The 17,847-nt window shown below is 35.0% G+C and overlaps 1 protein-coding gene across 1 annotated transcript in view; it reads right to left on the reverse strand.

Annotated features, from left to right (window-relative positions):
- LOC107567070 (SLIT-ROBO Rho GTPase-activating protein 3) overlaps window positions 1-17,847 on the reverse strand; it is a 93,568-nt gene that overhangs the window by 57,138 nt on the left and 18,583 nt on the right. Inside the window, exons 2-3 of the mRNA XM_016252663.1 lie at window positions 14,580-14,757; window positions 22-184 (exon numbers count right to left, since the gene is read on the reverse strand). Coding sequence (XP_016108149.1) covers window positions 22-184; window positions 14,580-14,757 — 341 coding nt within the window. The remainder of the gene's footprint in view (window positions 1-21; window positions 185-14,579; window positions 14,758-17,847) is intronic.

Raw genomic sequence — 17,847 nt, forward strand, 5'->3', positions numbered from 1 at the left:
AAGAATGTCAAAGCTATAGACCTTTTTGAAGAGCCGGATGACATCCTCGCTGATCTGAGCCAGGCGAACGATGACATTGTTGATGTAGATATCATTAAGTGTGGCATGATCTCTGCTTTCTCTTCGAGTCTGGTTCAAAACCAGATACCAGCAGTTTACTGAAGAGAGAAGGTGTTGTTCTTTCCTAGAAGGGCAGAGAAAGGGATAATAATGTTAAATACTGTTATAACTTGGCTTGCTTACTTTTTTGCATTTCTTCCCTTCCCGCTGAAATGTTTGGCTTGTTCTCCACATAACGTATCATCTTTCCATAATTGTCAGATTGTCAAATAAAATTCACAAGGCCTGCACAATACATTTTTTCCCTTTGCTGAGTACATAATTTCTGTTTACTGCTATTATTTTCTTATAAACTAACAAATGCAGTCATACAGTATTTATTCACTGTTATAAGTGGTATTGCAGATTTAAATGCATAGTTCACCCAGAAATAAAAATTCTATCATCATTTACTCACTCTCGAGTTATTCCAAACCTGTATGAATTTCTTTTTAGCAGAAAAGAAGATATTTTGAAGAATGCTGGTAACCAAACAGTTGACAGTAGCCATTGAATTACATAATATGGAAACAAAATACTATGGAAGTCAATGGCTACCGTCAACTGTTTGGTTCTTAAAAATATCTTCTTTTGCGCTCAACAGAAGAAAGAACCTCACACAGGTTTGGAACAACTTTTTGGGTGAACTTTCCCTCCCAACACATACAACAAGTCTCCAACACCACACTTACAGTACTCGGCAACTGACAGCAAACTGATCACTTAATCACCTTACCACTGCTAAAAATAATGACGCCGAGATATAAATCATCCTAGCTTGAACTTAATCAGCTTTTGCGACCATAAGCTTGTGTTCAGTGCTAACCCTTCACTTCCTTATCCTATCTTCTTAACCAATCAACAAGCTGAAGAACAGGGAATGCAAAAATAAATAACTGAGTTGTGAGGATTGAAAGCCGAGAGATAGCAGGATGAGGCTTTGGAGGCAAAGGCAATTACTTCAGAGAGCATTTGGACTAGGGAGAGAACATCAAAGAGTGGCCTCTTGCAAGAATTAGTGAAATGCTAATCGCTGCTAATGAGGAACGTATATCTCCCTGCTGCATGTGGCGAACGTTATTAGCCCTGTAATCTGCCCTCAAATAAGGATAAACAGTAAACAAAGAAGCATAGGCCAACCAGCACCCTTTGGGGTTAATATATAGAGACATCTTTAAGTATTTCTCAAGTTGATTCCCCCAAAAATGTAAACAGCTGTTTGACAACCTGTTTGAAATCAGACATTATTTTTTCTGTTTGGTAATGTTAATAGTGCACATTTTAAGGAAGCACCAAAATGACTTTTGTTAGTGTATCCTAATGTAGTCAAGTTGATACAGACATGTTATTATTAAATAATAAATAAATAATATTTTGACTTGTATTAAGCAGTTAATTTGACTTGATCAAACACACTTTTCAGGTTACCTCTGAAAGAAAACACATTTCTGTTTTCAATATTGATAATAAGTCATGTTTACTGAGAAGGAAATAATGTCATGCTTTCTGAAGGATCATGTGACACTGAAAACTGCCATCACAGGAATAATTTACATTTTAGAAAGCAGTTATTTCACAATATTACTATTTTTACATTTTTATTCAATAAGTATAGCCTTTGTGAGCACAAAACACCTCCAAAAAGATTTTAAAAATCTTTCTGACCCCAATGGTTTTGAATGGTTGTGTATTAATATAGCACTTTGATACATACTGTACCATGGTACAGTACATCACATCCAAAAAAAAACTTTGATTTGTCTTTAGACTTATATCTATTTATCCATTGAGCCTTTAAAAGTAGTGTAAGAAAGTGATGATGGTTTTGGGGTGAGATGCGGCTCTGGTGTAGATGTGGCAGCATGCAGACTACATTTGCTGTAGCCTATTGGACAGAAGCCTGATTTTGACATTTTAAACTGCTGCAAATAATCAATGAAAAGATATGAGAATGTCATATGACTTGCAAAACACAAATGCATAAGTAGCACTGTCTGTTCAAGCATAGATTCCTCTTAAAGATAAATGTTATATGCAGAAGATAAGAACTGCATTTACAAGAATGAGGAAGAGGAAGAAGTGTAATGCAATGTGCCAGATCACACATATGCCGCAGAAAGGAAATAAGAATGTGCCCACTGAGAAAGCTGAAAGACGAACGACTTAAAGTGTGGCTGTGCAAAATGATCAAAGATTTTTTTGCCTCTGCTTTTGAAACTGGCAATTGTAGCACTAGGCCATAGGCTAGATCTCTACAATAGATTAGAAATAGCCTTATTTCATCCAAAACTGCAGAAAGACATACTCTGGGCCTTTTCCTTTAGTCTCATTTACAATTTTTTTCAATATTCAGAAAATAGATCAAAAGCACTGCTCTGACTCTACAATCAAGGCCTGAAAAAAAAGATCATATGATTCATAATCACATTTCTCCAATTGCTTTTTTTATGTCCATGGTCCATAATCCATAAAAAGGGCCAAAGACCACATAAAACTCAAGAGTGCAATGCTCTAAGGCTCTCACATACTTATGTTTTCTTTAGGCTATGTGTAGTTAAAATGGTATGGGTAGCAACAATGCACATCAAACTAGCATTGGAGATCTAAATCTAAAGCTTGTTGCATTAAAAAAAAAAGTAAATAATCTGTAAATCTATTAAAATGTATGGGTCAAAAAGACTCATGAATCAGTCTGCTCACAAGTTAGTGTGAATAAGTCTAATGGCTCTTGATTCACTGAACTGTTTTACTGAATTAACCGCAAGTCATTACATTCGTTATGCTCTCAAAAGTACTATAAGAATCATAAATAGAATAATTAGGAATCAGAATTATTAAAAAGGAATCAGTCTCACTAGATTCTAATACCTACAATGAACACAAACTCAAATACAAACACAAATATGTGCACCTTTCCAGAAACCCTGACCCCATCTACAATTTCCTTCTTATGTAACTTTAAATAAAATATCTGTCGATAGAAAGTCCTTTACAGCTTATAAATATACAGTCAGCTGTTTTAACACACAACAGCCGCCTTGAGACAGTTACCGCACTGTGCTGTGCTGTGATTATTTGTGACAGGAGACAGGGGCTTCTGGAATTTGGTGATATCCTTTTTGTAGGCCACTTTAGTCTTCAAAAAGCCTCTGGCACAATATCGCAATTTCATATCTTGGCTGTAAACACTTGCCTTTGATGTTCAAAAAAAAAAGTTTGCATGTTTTTTAGGTAAGTATTTGAGCATTTTCTTAAATTAAGAGCATCTGAGTTGAATGGTAGTTCATGGTTTTGTGGGGTTTGACTGTAAAAAGTTGCATGGGTTTGTTTAATCATTTTGTACATTTGGGGTAACACATCCTAAAGCGTAGCAAACTAAAGTTTTCCAATATTCTATCATTTACTCACCCTCATATGTTCCACAGAAGAAATTAATTCATATGGGCTTGGAACAACAAGCAAGTGAGTAAATGATGACAAAATTTTTAGGTGAATGATTCCTATAAACGAAAGCACTTGAAAACTAAAAGGTATGTCTCTCATTGTTTCACATCACTCTAGAGGCTAATTCTACCAGGTATACTGCAGTTCCTCACATGTAAATACAAACACATGTGATAAGCAGCTTCAATCGAGTGCACGGCTGCCATTGATCCACAAAACAGACTGATCTTTAGAGGAAGGCCTGCACAATACATTTTTTCCCTTTGCTGAGTACATAATTTCTGTTTACTGCTATTATTTTCTTATAAACTAACAAATGCAGTCATACAGTATTTATTCACTGTTATAAGTGGTATTGCAGATTTAAATGCATAGTTCACCCAGAAATAAAAATTCTATCATCATTTACTCACTCTCGAGTTATTCCAAACCTGTATGAATTTCTTTTTAGCAGAAAAGAAGATATTTTGAAGAATGCTGGTAACCAAACAGTTGACAGTAGCCATTGAATTACATAATATGGAAACAAAATACTATGGAAGTCAATGGCTACCGTCAACTGTTTGGTTCTTAAAAATATCTTCTTTTGCGCTCAACAGAAGAAAGAACCTCACACAGGTTTGGAACAACTTTTTGGGTGAACTTTCCCTCCCAACACATACAACAAGTCTCCAACACCACACTTACAGTACTCGGCAACTGACAGCAAACTGATCACTTAATCACCTTACCACTGCTAAAAATAATGACGCCGAGATATAAATCATCCTAGCTTGAACTTAATCAGCTTTTGCGACCATAAGCTTGTGTTCAGTGCTAACCCTTCACTTCCTTATCCTATCTTCTTAACCAATCAACAAGCTGAAGAACAGGGAATGCAAAAATAAATAACTGAGTTGTGAGGATTGAAAGCCGAGAGATAGCAGGATGAGGCTTTGGAGGCAAAGGCAATTACTTCAGAGAGCATTTGGACTAGGGAGAGAACATCAAAGAGTGGCCTCTTGCAAGAATTAGTGAAATGCTAATCGCTGCTAATGAGGAACGTATATCTCCCTGCTGCATGTGGCGAACGTTATTAGCCCTGTAATCTGCCCTCAAATAAGGATAAACAGTAAACAAAGAAGCATAGGCCAACCAGCACCCTTTGGGGTTAATATATAGAGACATCTTTAAGTATTTCTCAAGTTGATTCCCCCAAAAATGTAAACAGCTGTTTGACAACCTGTTTGAAATCAGACATTATTTTTTCTGTTTGGTAATGTTAATAGTGCACATTTTAAGGAAGCACCAAAATGACTTTTGTTAGTGTATCCTAATGTAGTCAAGTTGATACAGACATGTTATTATTAAATAATAAATAAATAATATTTTGACTTGTATTAAGCAGTTAATTTGACTTGATCAAACACACTTTTCAGGTTACCTCTGAAAGAAAACACATTTCTGTTTTCAATATTGATAATAAGTCATGTTTACTGAGAAGGAAATAATGTCATGCTTTCTGAAGGATCATGTGACACTGAAAACTGCCATCACAGGAATAATTTACATTTTAGAAAGCAGTTATTTCACAATATTACTATTTTTACATTTTTATTCAATAAGTATAGCCTTTGTGAGCACAAAACACCTCCAAAAAGATTTTAAAAATCTTTCTGACCCCAATGGTTTTGAATGGTTGTGTATTAATATAGCACTTTGATACATACTGTACCATGGTACAGTACATCACATCCAAAAAAAAACTTTGATTTGTCTTTAGACTTATATCTATTTATCCATTGAGCCTTTAAAAGTAGTGTAAGAAAGTGATGATGGTTTTGGGGTGAGATGCGGCTCTGGTGTAGATGTGGCAGCATGCAGACTACATTTGCTGTAGCCTATTGGACAGAAGCCTGATTTTGACATTTTAAACTGCTGCAAATAATCAATGAAAAGATATGAGAATGTCATATGACTTGCAAAACACAAATGCATAAGTAGCACTGTCTGTTCAAGCATAGATTCCTCTTAAAGATAAATGTTATATGCAGAAGATAAGAACTGCATTTACAAGAATGAGGAAGAGGAAGAAGTGTAATGCAATGTGCCAGATCACACATATGCCGCAGAAAGGAAATAAGAATGTGCCCACTGAGAAAGCTGAAAGACGAACGACTTAAAGTGTGGCTGTGCAAAATGATCAAAGATTTTTTTGCCTCTGCTTTTGAAACTGGCAATTGTAGCACTAGGCCATAGGCTAGATCTCTACAATAGATTAGAAATAGCCTTATTTCATCCAAAACTGCAGAAAGACATACTCTGGGCCTTTTCCTTTAGTCTCATTTACAATTTTTTTCAATATTCAGAAAATAGATCAAAAGCACTGCTCTGACTCTACAATCAAGGCCTGAAAAAAAAGATCATATGATTCATAATCACATTTCTCCAATTGCTTTTTTTATGTCCATGGTCCATAATCCATAAAAAGGGCCAAAGACCACATAAAACTCAAGAGTGCAATGCTCTAAGGCTCTCACATACTTATGTTTTCTTTAGGCTATGTGTAGTTAAAATGGTATGGGTAGCAACAATGCACATCAAACTAGCATTGGAGATCTAAATCTAAAGCTTGTTGCATTAAAAAAAAAAGTAAATAATCTGTAAATCTATTAAAATGTATGGGTCAAAAAGACTCATGAATCAGTCTGCTCACAAGTTAGTGTGAATAAGTCTAATGGCTCTTGATTCACTGAACTGTTTTACTGAATTAACCGCAAGTCATTACATTCGTTATGCTCTCAAAAGTACTATAAGAATCATAAATAGAATAATTAGGAATCAGAATTATTAAAAAGGAATCAGTCTCACTAGATTCTAATACCTACAATGAACACAAACTCAAATACAAACACAAATATGTGCACCTTTCCAGAAACCCTGACCCCATCTACAATTTCCTTCTTATGTAACTTTAAATAAAATATCTGTCGATAGAAAGTCCTTTACAGCTTATAAATATACAGTCAGCTGTTTTAACACACAACAGCCGCCTTGAGACAGTTACCGCACTGTGCTGTGCTGTGATTATTTGTGACAGGAGACAGGGGCTTCTGGAATTTGGTGATATCCTTTTTGTAGGCCACTTTAGTCTTCAAAAAGCCTCTGGCACAATATCGCAATTTCATATCTTGGCTGTAAACACTTGCCTTTGATGTTCAAAAAAAAAAGTTTGCATGTTTTTTAGGTAAGTATTTGAGCATTTTCTTAAATTAAGAGCATCTGAGTTGAATGGTAGTTCATGGTTTTGTGGGGTTTGACTGTAAAAAGTTGCATGGGTTTGTTTAATCATTTTGTACATTTGGGGTAACACATCCTAAAGCGTAGCAAACTAAAGTTTTCCAATATTCTATCATTTACTCACCCTCATATGTTCCACAGAAGAAATTAATTCATATGGGCTTGGAACAACAAGCAAGTGAGTAAATGATGACAAAATGTTAATTTTTAGGTGAATGATTCCTATAAACGAAAGCACTTGAAAACTAAAAGGTATGTCTCTCATTGTTTCACATCACTCTAGAGGCTAATTCTACCAGGTATACTGCAGTTCCTCACATGTAAATACAAACACATGTGATAAGCAGCTTCAATCGAGTGCACGGCTGCCATTGATCCACAAAACAGACTGATCTTTAGAGGCTTCCAGTCAGAACTGAACAAGCATCATGTTGTTCTTAATCTCCACATATCGGATCCTTGTAAACAACTCTCTAAAACCCTCTCGGACTCCAATACTTCACAGCTCTGCAGCCTGGTGAGTCAGTAAGGATTAAAAAAGGAGAAATGACTGAGTGTGAATGAGTAAGTTAATTATGGTAACTTTTTCTTAAGGGATATGTGTGTTTAATTCATCGGTGTGAAGTGCAAGCTTATATTGATATTACTACAAATTATAATGTACAAAAGCATGCAAGTAAGCATATGTAACACACAGATAAAGTGATACATTTTAAGTGTGCATTATTGTGTCTTTTCTAACCTTTAAGGCTATGCAAGAGATCTAAAGACCTCTAATCCTATGCTAAGAAGCGATAATAAGCAGTTATCCGTATTGTACTCAAAAACACCCACACAGAGTATCAATGGGGTTCAAAATCACTTCACTCTTAGCTTCATTATAGCAACGCAACACAATCCATAAAACACAATCATACAATCGCACTTGCCGCCTGCCACAATATTCATTCAAGAAAGTGTTTTTTGTGTGTGTGTGCGCCAAGCCCAATACAGCTTTATCAAAGAGCTTTTAATCCAGTCTGGGGTGGCTTGCTGATTGCTGAAGCTTATCTCCTGACGGAAAAGCGGGGGAAGGAATCAATCGTAGTGGAAACAGAAACGGGGGCACACGCTCCCCAGTTCAAACGCATTTCCGCCTTTTAAGTAAGCTTCAATAAATTGCAATTGCACATTTTTCACTGGTCCACCAACCCCCCCAACACACCAATAACACCCCCAATCCACAAACACGCAAAATGAAGCCACCAATGTATGACTGAAGCTTATCTCCTGACGGAAAAGCGGGGGAAGGAATCAATCGTAGTGGAAACAGAAACGGGGGCACACGCTCCCCAGTTCAAACGCATTTCCGCCTTTTAAGTAAGCTTCAATAAATTGCAATTGCACATTTTTCACTGGCCACCAATGTATGATTGCTCCCAGCTGTAGATACATGAGAGCACTGGAAAAGAGAGAGAGGAGAAAATTTCATCTGAGCACTGAACGGTAGGACAAGGATTAACTCAAAAGCTCATTGCTGATGATTCTGACCTCATTAATCTTACATTATTAGCCATATACAGGGAACTTAAGCCAAAAGATCTGAGGAGAGTGTGTGTTCGACCTGCGTTGAACGCTTAATTTGGACTCGGCTTTAAAGGAATAGGGAATTCTGTCATCTTTTACTCTTCCTCATGTCATTCCAAACACATATGACTCTCTTTCTTCTGTCAAAAACACAAATGGTACATTTTTTGAAGAATATTCTGGCCACTTTTCAATCATTTTTATTATGAAAGTGAGTGAGGACTGGGGCCCGTCAAAAACATGCAAAAAATATGTATAAAAACATCCATATTTCCTTTTAAAGTCAAATAACAGCTTTGTGTGAAAAACAGACCAAAATTTAAGTCATTATTCGTGTAAAATATCATTCTGTTTCCCATTGGCACATACAAGACAGAGGTAGTGATGGTTCATTCATGAATTCAGTTCACAAAATCAGTCGATATGATTTGTCCTTGAATTGGATCAATACTATTTTCAAGTATGACTTAATGACTCAATGACCTTGTCACAATTGTTAAAGTCAACATGAAATGAAAATGTACCCTTTCTATTTTGTAAATGCATGTAATTGATCTTACTGTGAGTGATTTATCCATGTAAATGTGCATTTTTGACTTTATAATGTTTCATCTAAATGTCAGAATTTGATCTAACTCAACAGACTACTCTCTGGTGATGTATGCCAGACTTCTCCAACCATTTAGTCAGTTTAAACTCCGCCCTTCCACAATCATCTACAAATTCACATTCAATATGTTTCAGTCTGTTGGCTACACAAAGCTACTGTATGACTTGAAAAACAGTGTATGGGTGATATGAACAAATTTTATTGTACTTTACGGGTTTTGGCATCCTTTTTGAAACTTAATTGAATGAAAGAAGAAAGAAAATCACACGAGTTTGGATTGCCATGAGTATGAGTAATTGATTTTTTTATTTTTGGATGAACTAATCCTTTAATGTCTAAGTCTGAGAGATTCCCTTTCCCAGCACACACGATCCCAAGGGCTTTGGCATGCTCTCTGAGAGGCTTGGCAGTGAGTGAATGAAGGCCGGAGGTGGAAGGCAGGTGCTGCCGTGCGAGGAGCGGAATGCAGCAGGAACGTACTGCAGGGCAGTTTGATTTCAGGCTTCTGTCCAATAGGCTACAGCAAATGTAGTCTGCATGCTGCCACATCTACACCAGAGCCGCATCTCACCCCAAAACCATCATCACTTTCTTACACTACTTTTTAAAGGCAGCTATCAATGGATAAATAGATATAAGTCTAAAGACAAATCAGTAGCAAACAGTACATTGCCATTACAGTACCATTGACGGTCTGGCATGCAACGCTTGATGATTGTAGCACTGATCAAAAAAAGTCCTGGCAGACTGTGGGCACTGCTTTGTCCCATAGGCAAGTGCATGAAATTCATGCATAACTTATAACACAATATCTGTATGGATTTATATATTAATGAGATTATGAATTAATACTCAGTGAATAAATGCCATAGCTATGATCATCATGTATAAAATATTTAATATTAATTATTTATGGGTTAATATGTTGTACAGATTAATAAATTGACCATAGTGAAATTAGCACTGATTAAATAAGCTTGTCACCCAAGGGAATATACTTAACCATAAGCAACAATTACCACGTTTACATGCACTTCAATTTAATATTCCGGTGCATATGCTCAATGACTTTGGAATACTTCAATATGTATTCATGTTCCTCTACAGGAAGTACTGAAGACATCCTCTCTGGTTATTAATTAGCAATGGAGAATAGTAATTTAAATCAACTCATTAAATTCTTCTTATCTCACTGCAATAGCATCTGTATTATTTTCATATCACTGAGATACAACAATTGTTTTTTTTATTAATAATTTAAATTTTATATATATATATATATATATATATATATATATATTTTTATATTTTCTGTTTTAAATTTTAATTATAATTTAGTTTTTTTTTTATCTTTATAGTTTTTACACTTTTATTTCCATTTTAGTTATTTTAGTACATCAAATTAAACTAAATGAAAATAGTCTTGGCAGCTAGCTAAAATATACGTTTTTTTTATTTTAGTTAAGTTCAAGTTTATTTTATTTCATTTCAAGTAACAAAAATATTTTTATGTTTTTTGTTTTAGTTAACTATAATAACAGCACAAATGAGTTAAGAAGAATTAAGAACAATAAGTACAATTTAAAAAGAAAATTGACATGACAAACTTCTGGTTAATGTAGCAAAATCCATGTACACGCAAATGCAGTCACTGAAACGTCTGCAGAAATAGACCTTCTCGATTAATGGAAGATAGCAGAAATTTCTTTCACAAGAATGTCTTTTCCACCCTTATTTAGGTCAACTGTGTTCTGTCCCAAGCAAAATGAAAAATCTAAATATTCGCTTTGTGAATGCATGCAACCATCACAAGTTGGGCGGTCTCAATGCATCCCTTTCCAATTCTTTGCCATCTTTGCATTAAAAATCTGTGTAGGCAATGATTTTTTTTTTGTCATTTCTAGCAAACAACCTAGTGTTCACAGTTTAAATTACTTTCCATCAGCCAAGCCACCCTGCAAGATATATATGCAGAGGACTTGACCCTCATTCATGTATACTTTAAAAGTAATCTATGGCTGCTTTAATGCACAGAGACAGAGCTGAACTGCAGAGCAGACTGGATTAGTATTCAGGTACTGTGTGTTGCAAGTCTCAGCACCAATACACATCAAATGAGACTGCAATAACAACACATGCAGGCCAGGGAACGAGGCAAGATAAGAACAGGAAATAGGGTGAAAAAAAGCTAAACATGTGCAAACACACACAAGCATACAGACTTTGTGTTTTGACTGGTAAAGCCCAGCATGGATGACAAGTCTGTTTTGTGGAGATAAGAAAAGGTATTTATTGACTTGAAACACACGGACACGAAAACACACACAAACGGCCATTAACGACACTTTTGTAGACACCTTCTTATCTCCTCTAACATGTCATGGTCTGTCTAGAACTACATAAGTTAAAGATAGTTAGGGTTCTTTTATGCAAGGATTTTTACTTTTATAAATAAAGAGATAAAAGCAAATAGGTGTTAAATACAGTATTTGTAGATTAAATAACTTAATATGTTTAATCTTGCAAAACCTGTAAAATCTTACTTGTCTATGCATAAAGTTAATAAAGAAGTTTAGTGAAGGATATACCGTTGCGGCATTTGGTTGCTGTGGGCAGTCAAAGCAAAGAAGAGGAAGACACAATTATTGCAGACAGTATATTATTTATTCCACAGCGCTCCTGAATGGAATGCTTGAGTTAATCTCAGGCAGTAGTTTTCTTATGTAGTTTGCATTAAATTGATCAAAATTGACAGTAAAGACATTTATAATCTTACAAAAGATTTCTAGTTCAAATAAATGCTGAAATTCTTTTAAACTTTTAATTCATCAAATAATCTTTGAAAAAAAGGGGTCATGGTTTCCACTTAAATATTAAGCAGCAAAACTGTCTTCATCATCGATAATAAAAAATATATGTTAATTGAGCACCAAATCACCATATTAGATTTCTTAAAGATCACGTGACTGAGGACTGGAGTAATGGCTGCTGAAAATTCAGCTTTTCCATCACAGAAATAAATTACGTTTTAAAATATATTAAAATAGAAATCAGTTATTTTTAATTATTTATTTTTTTTATACAGAATTTTTACTGTATTTTTGTTCAAATAAATGTAGACTTGGTGAGCATATGACTTTTAAAAAACTTTAAAAAATTACCAGGCCCCAAATTTTAAACGGAAGTGTATCTATATTATACACATATACATTTGTATAACTATAAACATATATGTTAACTGAGCACCAAATCACCATATTAGATTTCTTAAAGATCACGTGACTGAGGACTGGAGTAATGGCTGCTGAAAATTCAGCTTTTCCATCACAGAAATAAATTACGTTTTAAAATATATTAAAATAGAAATCAGTTATTTTAAATTATTTTTTTTTTATACAGAATTTTTACTGTATTTTTGTTCAAATAAATGTAGACTTGGTGAGCATATGACTTTTAAAAAACTTTAAAAAATTACCAGGCCCCAAATTTTAAACGGAAGTGTATCTATATTATACACATATACATTTGTATAACTATAAACAATATCCTGCAATCAAATGCGTTTCTTGTTCTTGCATACTACTGCATTTTGTCTGTGAAGAGACCATAAAACTGATTCTAATCTGAAGAGCACAAGTCCATCTCACCACTGAAAAGACAAAAATTTGTTGTCGACATACAGTATGCATTGTTTGTGTGCGCTTGATTCTTAGCATGAGTCAGCTGAGCTTGCTGTGAGGCTTGCGTCAGCAAAACCAGAACCCAAAAGCTGACACAATATCAGAGAAAAGAGGAAAAGAAAAAAAGTGAAGTACAAAAACAGAAACAACTACAGAGAATGACAAGGCCAGACGCAGGGCCAGAAGAACAGCAGCCATCGGCGTTGTCGTTCCTCATTGTTGTCAGCTGTAACGTAGTCAATGGTGCAGTGAGACTGACCCCGGGAGCAAGCAGCAGACAGACCTCCTCAACCAGCTGCTATTAATTAAACCCCACCAATCCTGCTGCAACACACTCGCAAAACAAACCTAACAACAGTACATTCGGCAGCACATTCGTAAAGTCAGATTCCAAATATCTAAAAGGGGTTTTCACACCTTAAAATTTATATATTCACTTTTGTCTCATTCCCAGAAAAAGATGAAATATATCTCAAGCTGTCAGAATGTGTTTCTATAGCCTTATTAGAGCTAGCATTGGTAAAATCCTTTATTTTTTTCACAGCCCACTATGACCAATTGAGGTCTTGTTAGCAGAAGTTTACTGCAGACTCAGAATCCAATGTTGGCTTGATGCCACAGGAGCCAATAGTCACCCGCTGATCTCATGCATGCAAGGAAAAACAGTAGCTGTGTACTGCATTACTGAAACGGTAATGTAACTTTTACAACATATATATACACTATGGTTTTCTAATGTAAATTAGTTACTAATGCCATTACAGTCAACTGAATCAACATATGAATTAAAAAATGCTGTTCATTCTCCATAGACTTAAAGGATAGTTGCCACAAAACAGAAAATTCTGTCATCATTCTGTGGAACAAAAAAAAGAAGATATTTTGAACAATGTTTCAACTGATTTTGTCCAAATAGCCAAAGTCAAGGATCCAAAACAACATTGGACGCCACTGACTTTCACTGACATTTTGCAATCTTCTTGTGTTGCATAGAAGATTTATGGGTTAGGAACAACATGAGCATGAGTATAAGACAGAATTTTCATTTTTGGATGAACTATCCCTTTAAATTTGAAAGAGCACAGGTTTGTCAGATAAGGAGAGTTGCTCAGGTAGAGCAACATTTTTAAGGTCGGGTTAGCAAAGGGTCAATTAGTCTAGAAATTGGAGGAATGAACTGGCAATCCTGGAGTGGCGTGAAGAAAAGTAAGTTTTCTTTTGAGGGAACATTTAATTCAAAAGGGTATTTAATTTAAATTAACAGCCAAAGATAACATCCTAATGCGTAAAACGCTACGGGCATTTAACAACTTCTTAAAACTTTGTGTAAAGTAGGGAATGAGGAGCAACCCTTGTCAGAAGGACAATTATATCCAGCAGCAGGAGAGATTTAAAATTCACCAGCAGCTATTTCTGCTCTGATAGAAGAAGCACTGAGACAAATGGTGAAACAGACGGCAAAATGAAGAGGAGACATAATCTGGCATGCACAATTAAAGGAACAGTTAACCAAGAAATGAAAATTGTCATCATGTATTTATTATAATCATGTTTGATGTCATTTGTCATTTTTGGTGTCATTTTTCCCATCAAGCACGAAATGAGAATTTTTTTGTAGAATCTTTATGCAGCTATTTTTCATACAGCTCACAGTGACATTACAGCTCATAGTGGCTTTCAAGCTCAAACAAGGACCAAAATACATCACAGAAGTAGACCATAGAAATAGTTTACTGTATTCTGAAGCCACACAATATATTTGTGTGAGAAATAGGCTAAAATATAAGTCATACTTTTGTGTTCCAAGGGGGAAAAAATCAAGGAAAATAATAAATAAATGGCAGAATTTTCATTTCTTTGGGGTGAACTATTCACACTTGCACATATCAATAAAGTCTCACCTCGGGCCGCGAATCTTTGATGAGAACCTTTCAGCCAGTTTCTCCAGACTGCGAGAATACTCCAGTTGAATCTCAGCTTTGCGCCGAAAAAACTCCTGCAGGTCTTGCAACAGCTGGATCCGAGCCTCTGATTGCTGCTCCAGGCACTTGAACTGCTCCACCAACTGATTACGGATCTCTGAGCAACAGAGTACACATAAACACATTAGTTTGACTCAGCACAATTCTGACATGTACATATACAAAGCTAGTTGGATTCAGATGGACTTTCTCTTCTCAAATAGGCTAAATCCATTATTTAAACCATACAGCTACTGACCAAAGAATTTCCATGATTATTCCAGTCGTTTGTGACTACTGGATACAAATTTTGGGAGTGCTTTTGTACTCCTTACACACATGGAACAATCATTTAGGTTACTCGCAAAACTTTGCAGTGTGTGCGTGGACAAAATATATTCCATCATCCGTATGAAGGAAAACAATCTACCACTTAATAGGAAATCTGTGTGCAAATTGGTAAGGGAGAAATGAAGAAATATATATTTAGCACACCAAGTAAGAACTGTGCTTTGTCCTTTAATAAAAAATGGATGAGACTGAAATCCACACTTGTTCTAAGCTTTACAGCTGTTCCTTACCAAACGAATACATGTCAACCCTCCCAATTTTCCCAGGATTCTCCCGTATTTTACCATTCTATCCCGCTATCATCCCATTTAAATATTTTCCCGTATTTTTAATCTTTCTATATTAAAAAAAAAAAAATCCAACTGGGCATATTTTATGTTTGCTACATTCGCTTACGGTAAAACTCCCGTAATTTGTATGGGCCAAACCTCATTATATGAATAATCACCACAACAAATTCCGAGGTTGTCCAGTTGCCAGATCTTGTATGAAACGCATCTTTCTCACACGATCGACGCATACAAATTTCAACCCATTTGTCCCCTCAACTTGGCAACCTACAGCCCAGTGATGCTATTGATATGTGCGCAGTTAGTACTGCGTGAAGGAAACAATGATCACTGGTAGAAATGGGAGGAGAAGACTCAGGTGGTGCTCCAGTGAAAAAAAACTAAATGTAAATTTACATGTATAATGAGATATAGCTTACACTTTAAAAGGCTATTTAATTGGTTAAATATGAGCGCTGCAAGTTTCAAAGTCAGGTGCGGCGTTGCTTTGTTTACTGCGGCTATATTCCTGGCAAAAAGCGCCACCTGCTGGCAGAGAATGAATTTGCATTTTTCAATAAGCCCTTCTGCTCTTTGTTTAGACCAAAGCCAAAAACGACCCTTATTTTTATGCAGAAAACACGCAGTTGTAAATGTGAACTGATGGATCGACAAGAAGTAATAAGCCTATTTAGCCTATACTAAGATATATTTATGTTACTAAATGAATATAAATGTTTGTTAATACCGTATTGACTCGAATATAAGACAATGTTTTTTTCTTTTTTCTTTTTTCATTAAAAAACGCGGTCGTCTTATATTCAGGGTCTAGAATTTGACATGTCAATAATACACCCACAACAATAGATGTCGCCAAATACGCATAATACGAGTGTGCCATGAAATACATAATGTAATGAGTGTTGTAAAGATCGCGAGTAAAACTTTACAGCTGCACGTTAGCCTGACGGGACCAAACTCCCTTTGTGATTTTAAAACGTAAGACAGTACCCAGATTTGAAGTCTACAGTAAGATTTAACTTCTACTGTTAATAAGATTTTGGTATTAGATGGATAGCCTAAATGTCCTAATTCAGAAGGGCTACCAGTTTTTTTTTTTTAATGGTATATCAAAAAGTGTATATTTTTTAAATGTGATTGTTGGTACATTTTACCAGTTTTTACCATACTTTCAAAACAAAAATTTACTGCGAAAAAACAAGATTTGGTTTTTAAAAAGCCTTTTTCCAAAAGGTACATTTGGAAAAAGGGGGGTCATCTTATATTTGGGCCAATACAGTAATTGTTTAAATTAATATAAAAATAAAAGAATATAATATAATATAATATAATATAATATAATATAAAAATTGTCACTTTTGACTCCAACCCCAAGTAGTCATCCAACAACAAAACTGATTCGTGAGGTTTCCTGGATTAACTATATATATAATATACAGTATATGTATACACATGTATATACAAGCAAAAATTTACTATATATATATATATATATATATATATATATACAGCATTTGCTACAATGTAAAAAAAAATGTTTCTATATTTTAAAAAATGTATAATCATTTGCAAATACATATTTTGCTCTCCATATATTTCATTTAAAGAAAATACATTCACATATGTCACAATTTGAGAAAAACGTTGTTGTCTATAACACATTTTAATAAAAATCAGCAAGGAACATGCATTAAAATACTCAATCAATCAATCAATTACATGTTCAATTAAATTTGGAGTACTGTAAGATTCAGTTTCAAAAACGTTGCTTTTTACAACATTACAACTATATATATATATATATATAATTTTTTTTTGCCAAATGGGAAGGCATTTGTCTGTACGCATGATTTTATATTTTGTCTATGCATTATCTTTCCATTCATTAGCTTATATCCGTTCTTATAAAGTGTCAAAAAAAAAAACATCTCATCCAAGAATGCTAACATTTGAGGTCAGAAAACAATGGATGACTGACCTTCATGACTCTGCTTTTGTAAGACCATGGCAGATAGTTTAGCTATGAAACCTAACCTGCCAGTGGCTATTTTATAACTTATATGTCCACTGGCCTTTTTGCCACCTTTCTTAATAACTGGTAGCTTTCCTACGCCAGCTTTATGGGTGGCCGGTGATGCAGCTCAAGCAACATCCTTATTAGTACAATAAGGTTAATTAGTGTGTGATGCCATTGAGCAAATTCCATTTTCTGTTGTAACCTTGGAGAATTTTTCATGCAGCTCACAAAACGGACGTGTCACGCTGATGGTTGAATACCAGAGCTGAATTAGTCAGTGCAAAGGTATAATCATAAATCTGATTTGAAATGACTAGAGATGTTCGTAAAAAAACAAAAATCTGTCTGTCAGGAAAATAGGGTGAGCTTTAATGGGCGTCTTTTCAATTTTCCTTTTTTTTTCTGCAGACAGGCGTGAAAAAAGACTTATTTACATGCAATTTGGACACTATACATATATATATTTTTTTTCATTATTTCCAGATAAACCATCTGCACAGTACAAAACTATGACATTTATTGGTTTGAACAAACTAGAAGCATTATTTTC

The sequence above is a fragment of the Sinocyclocheilus grahami genome, unplaced genomic scaffold, assembly GCF_001515645.1.
Source record: "Sinocyclocheilus grahami isolate Dianchi unplaced genomic scaffold, SAMN03320097.WGS_v1.1 scaffold1127.1, whole genome shotgun sequence".
NCBI classification, from domain to species: Eukaryota; Metazoa; Chordata; class Actinopteri; order Cypriniformes; family Cyprinidae; genus Sinocyclocheilus; species Sinocyclocheilus grahami.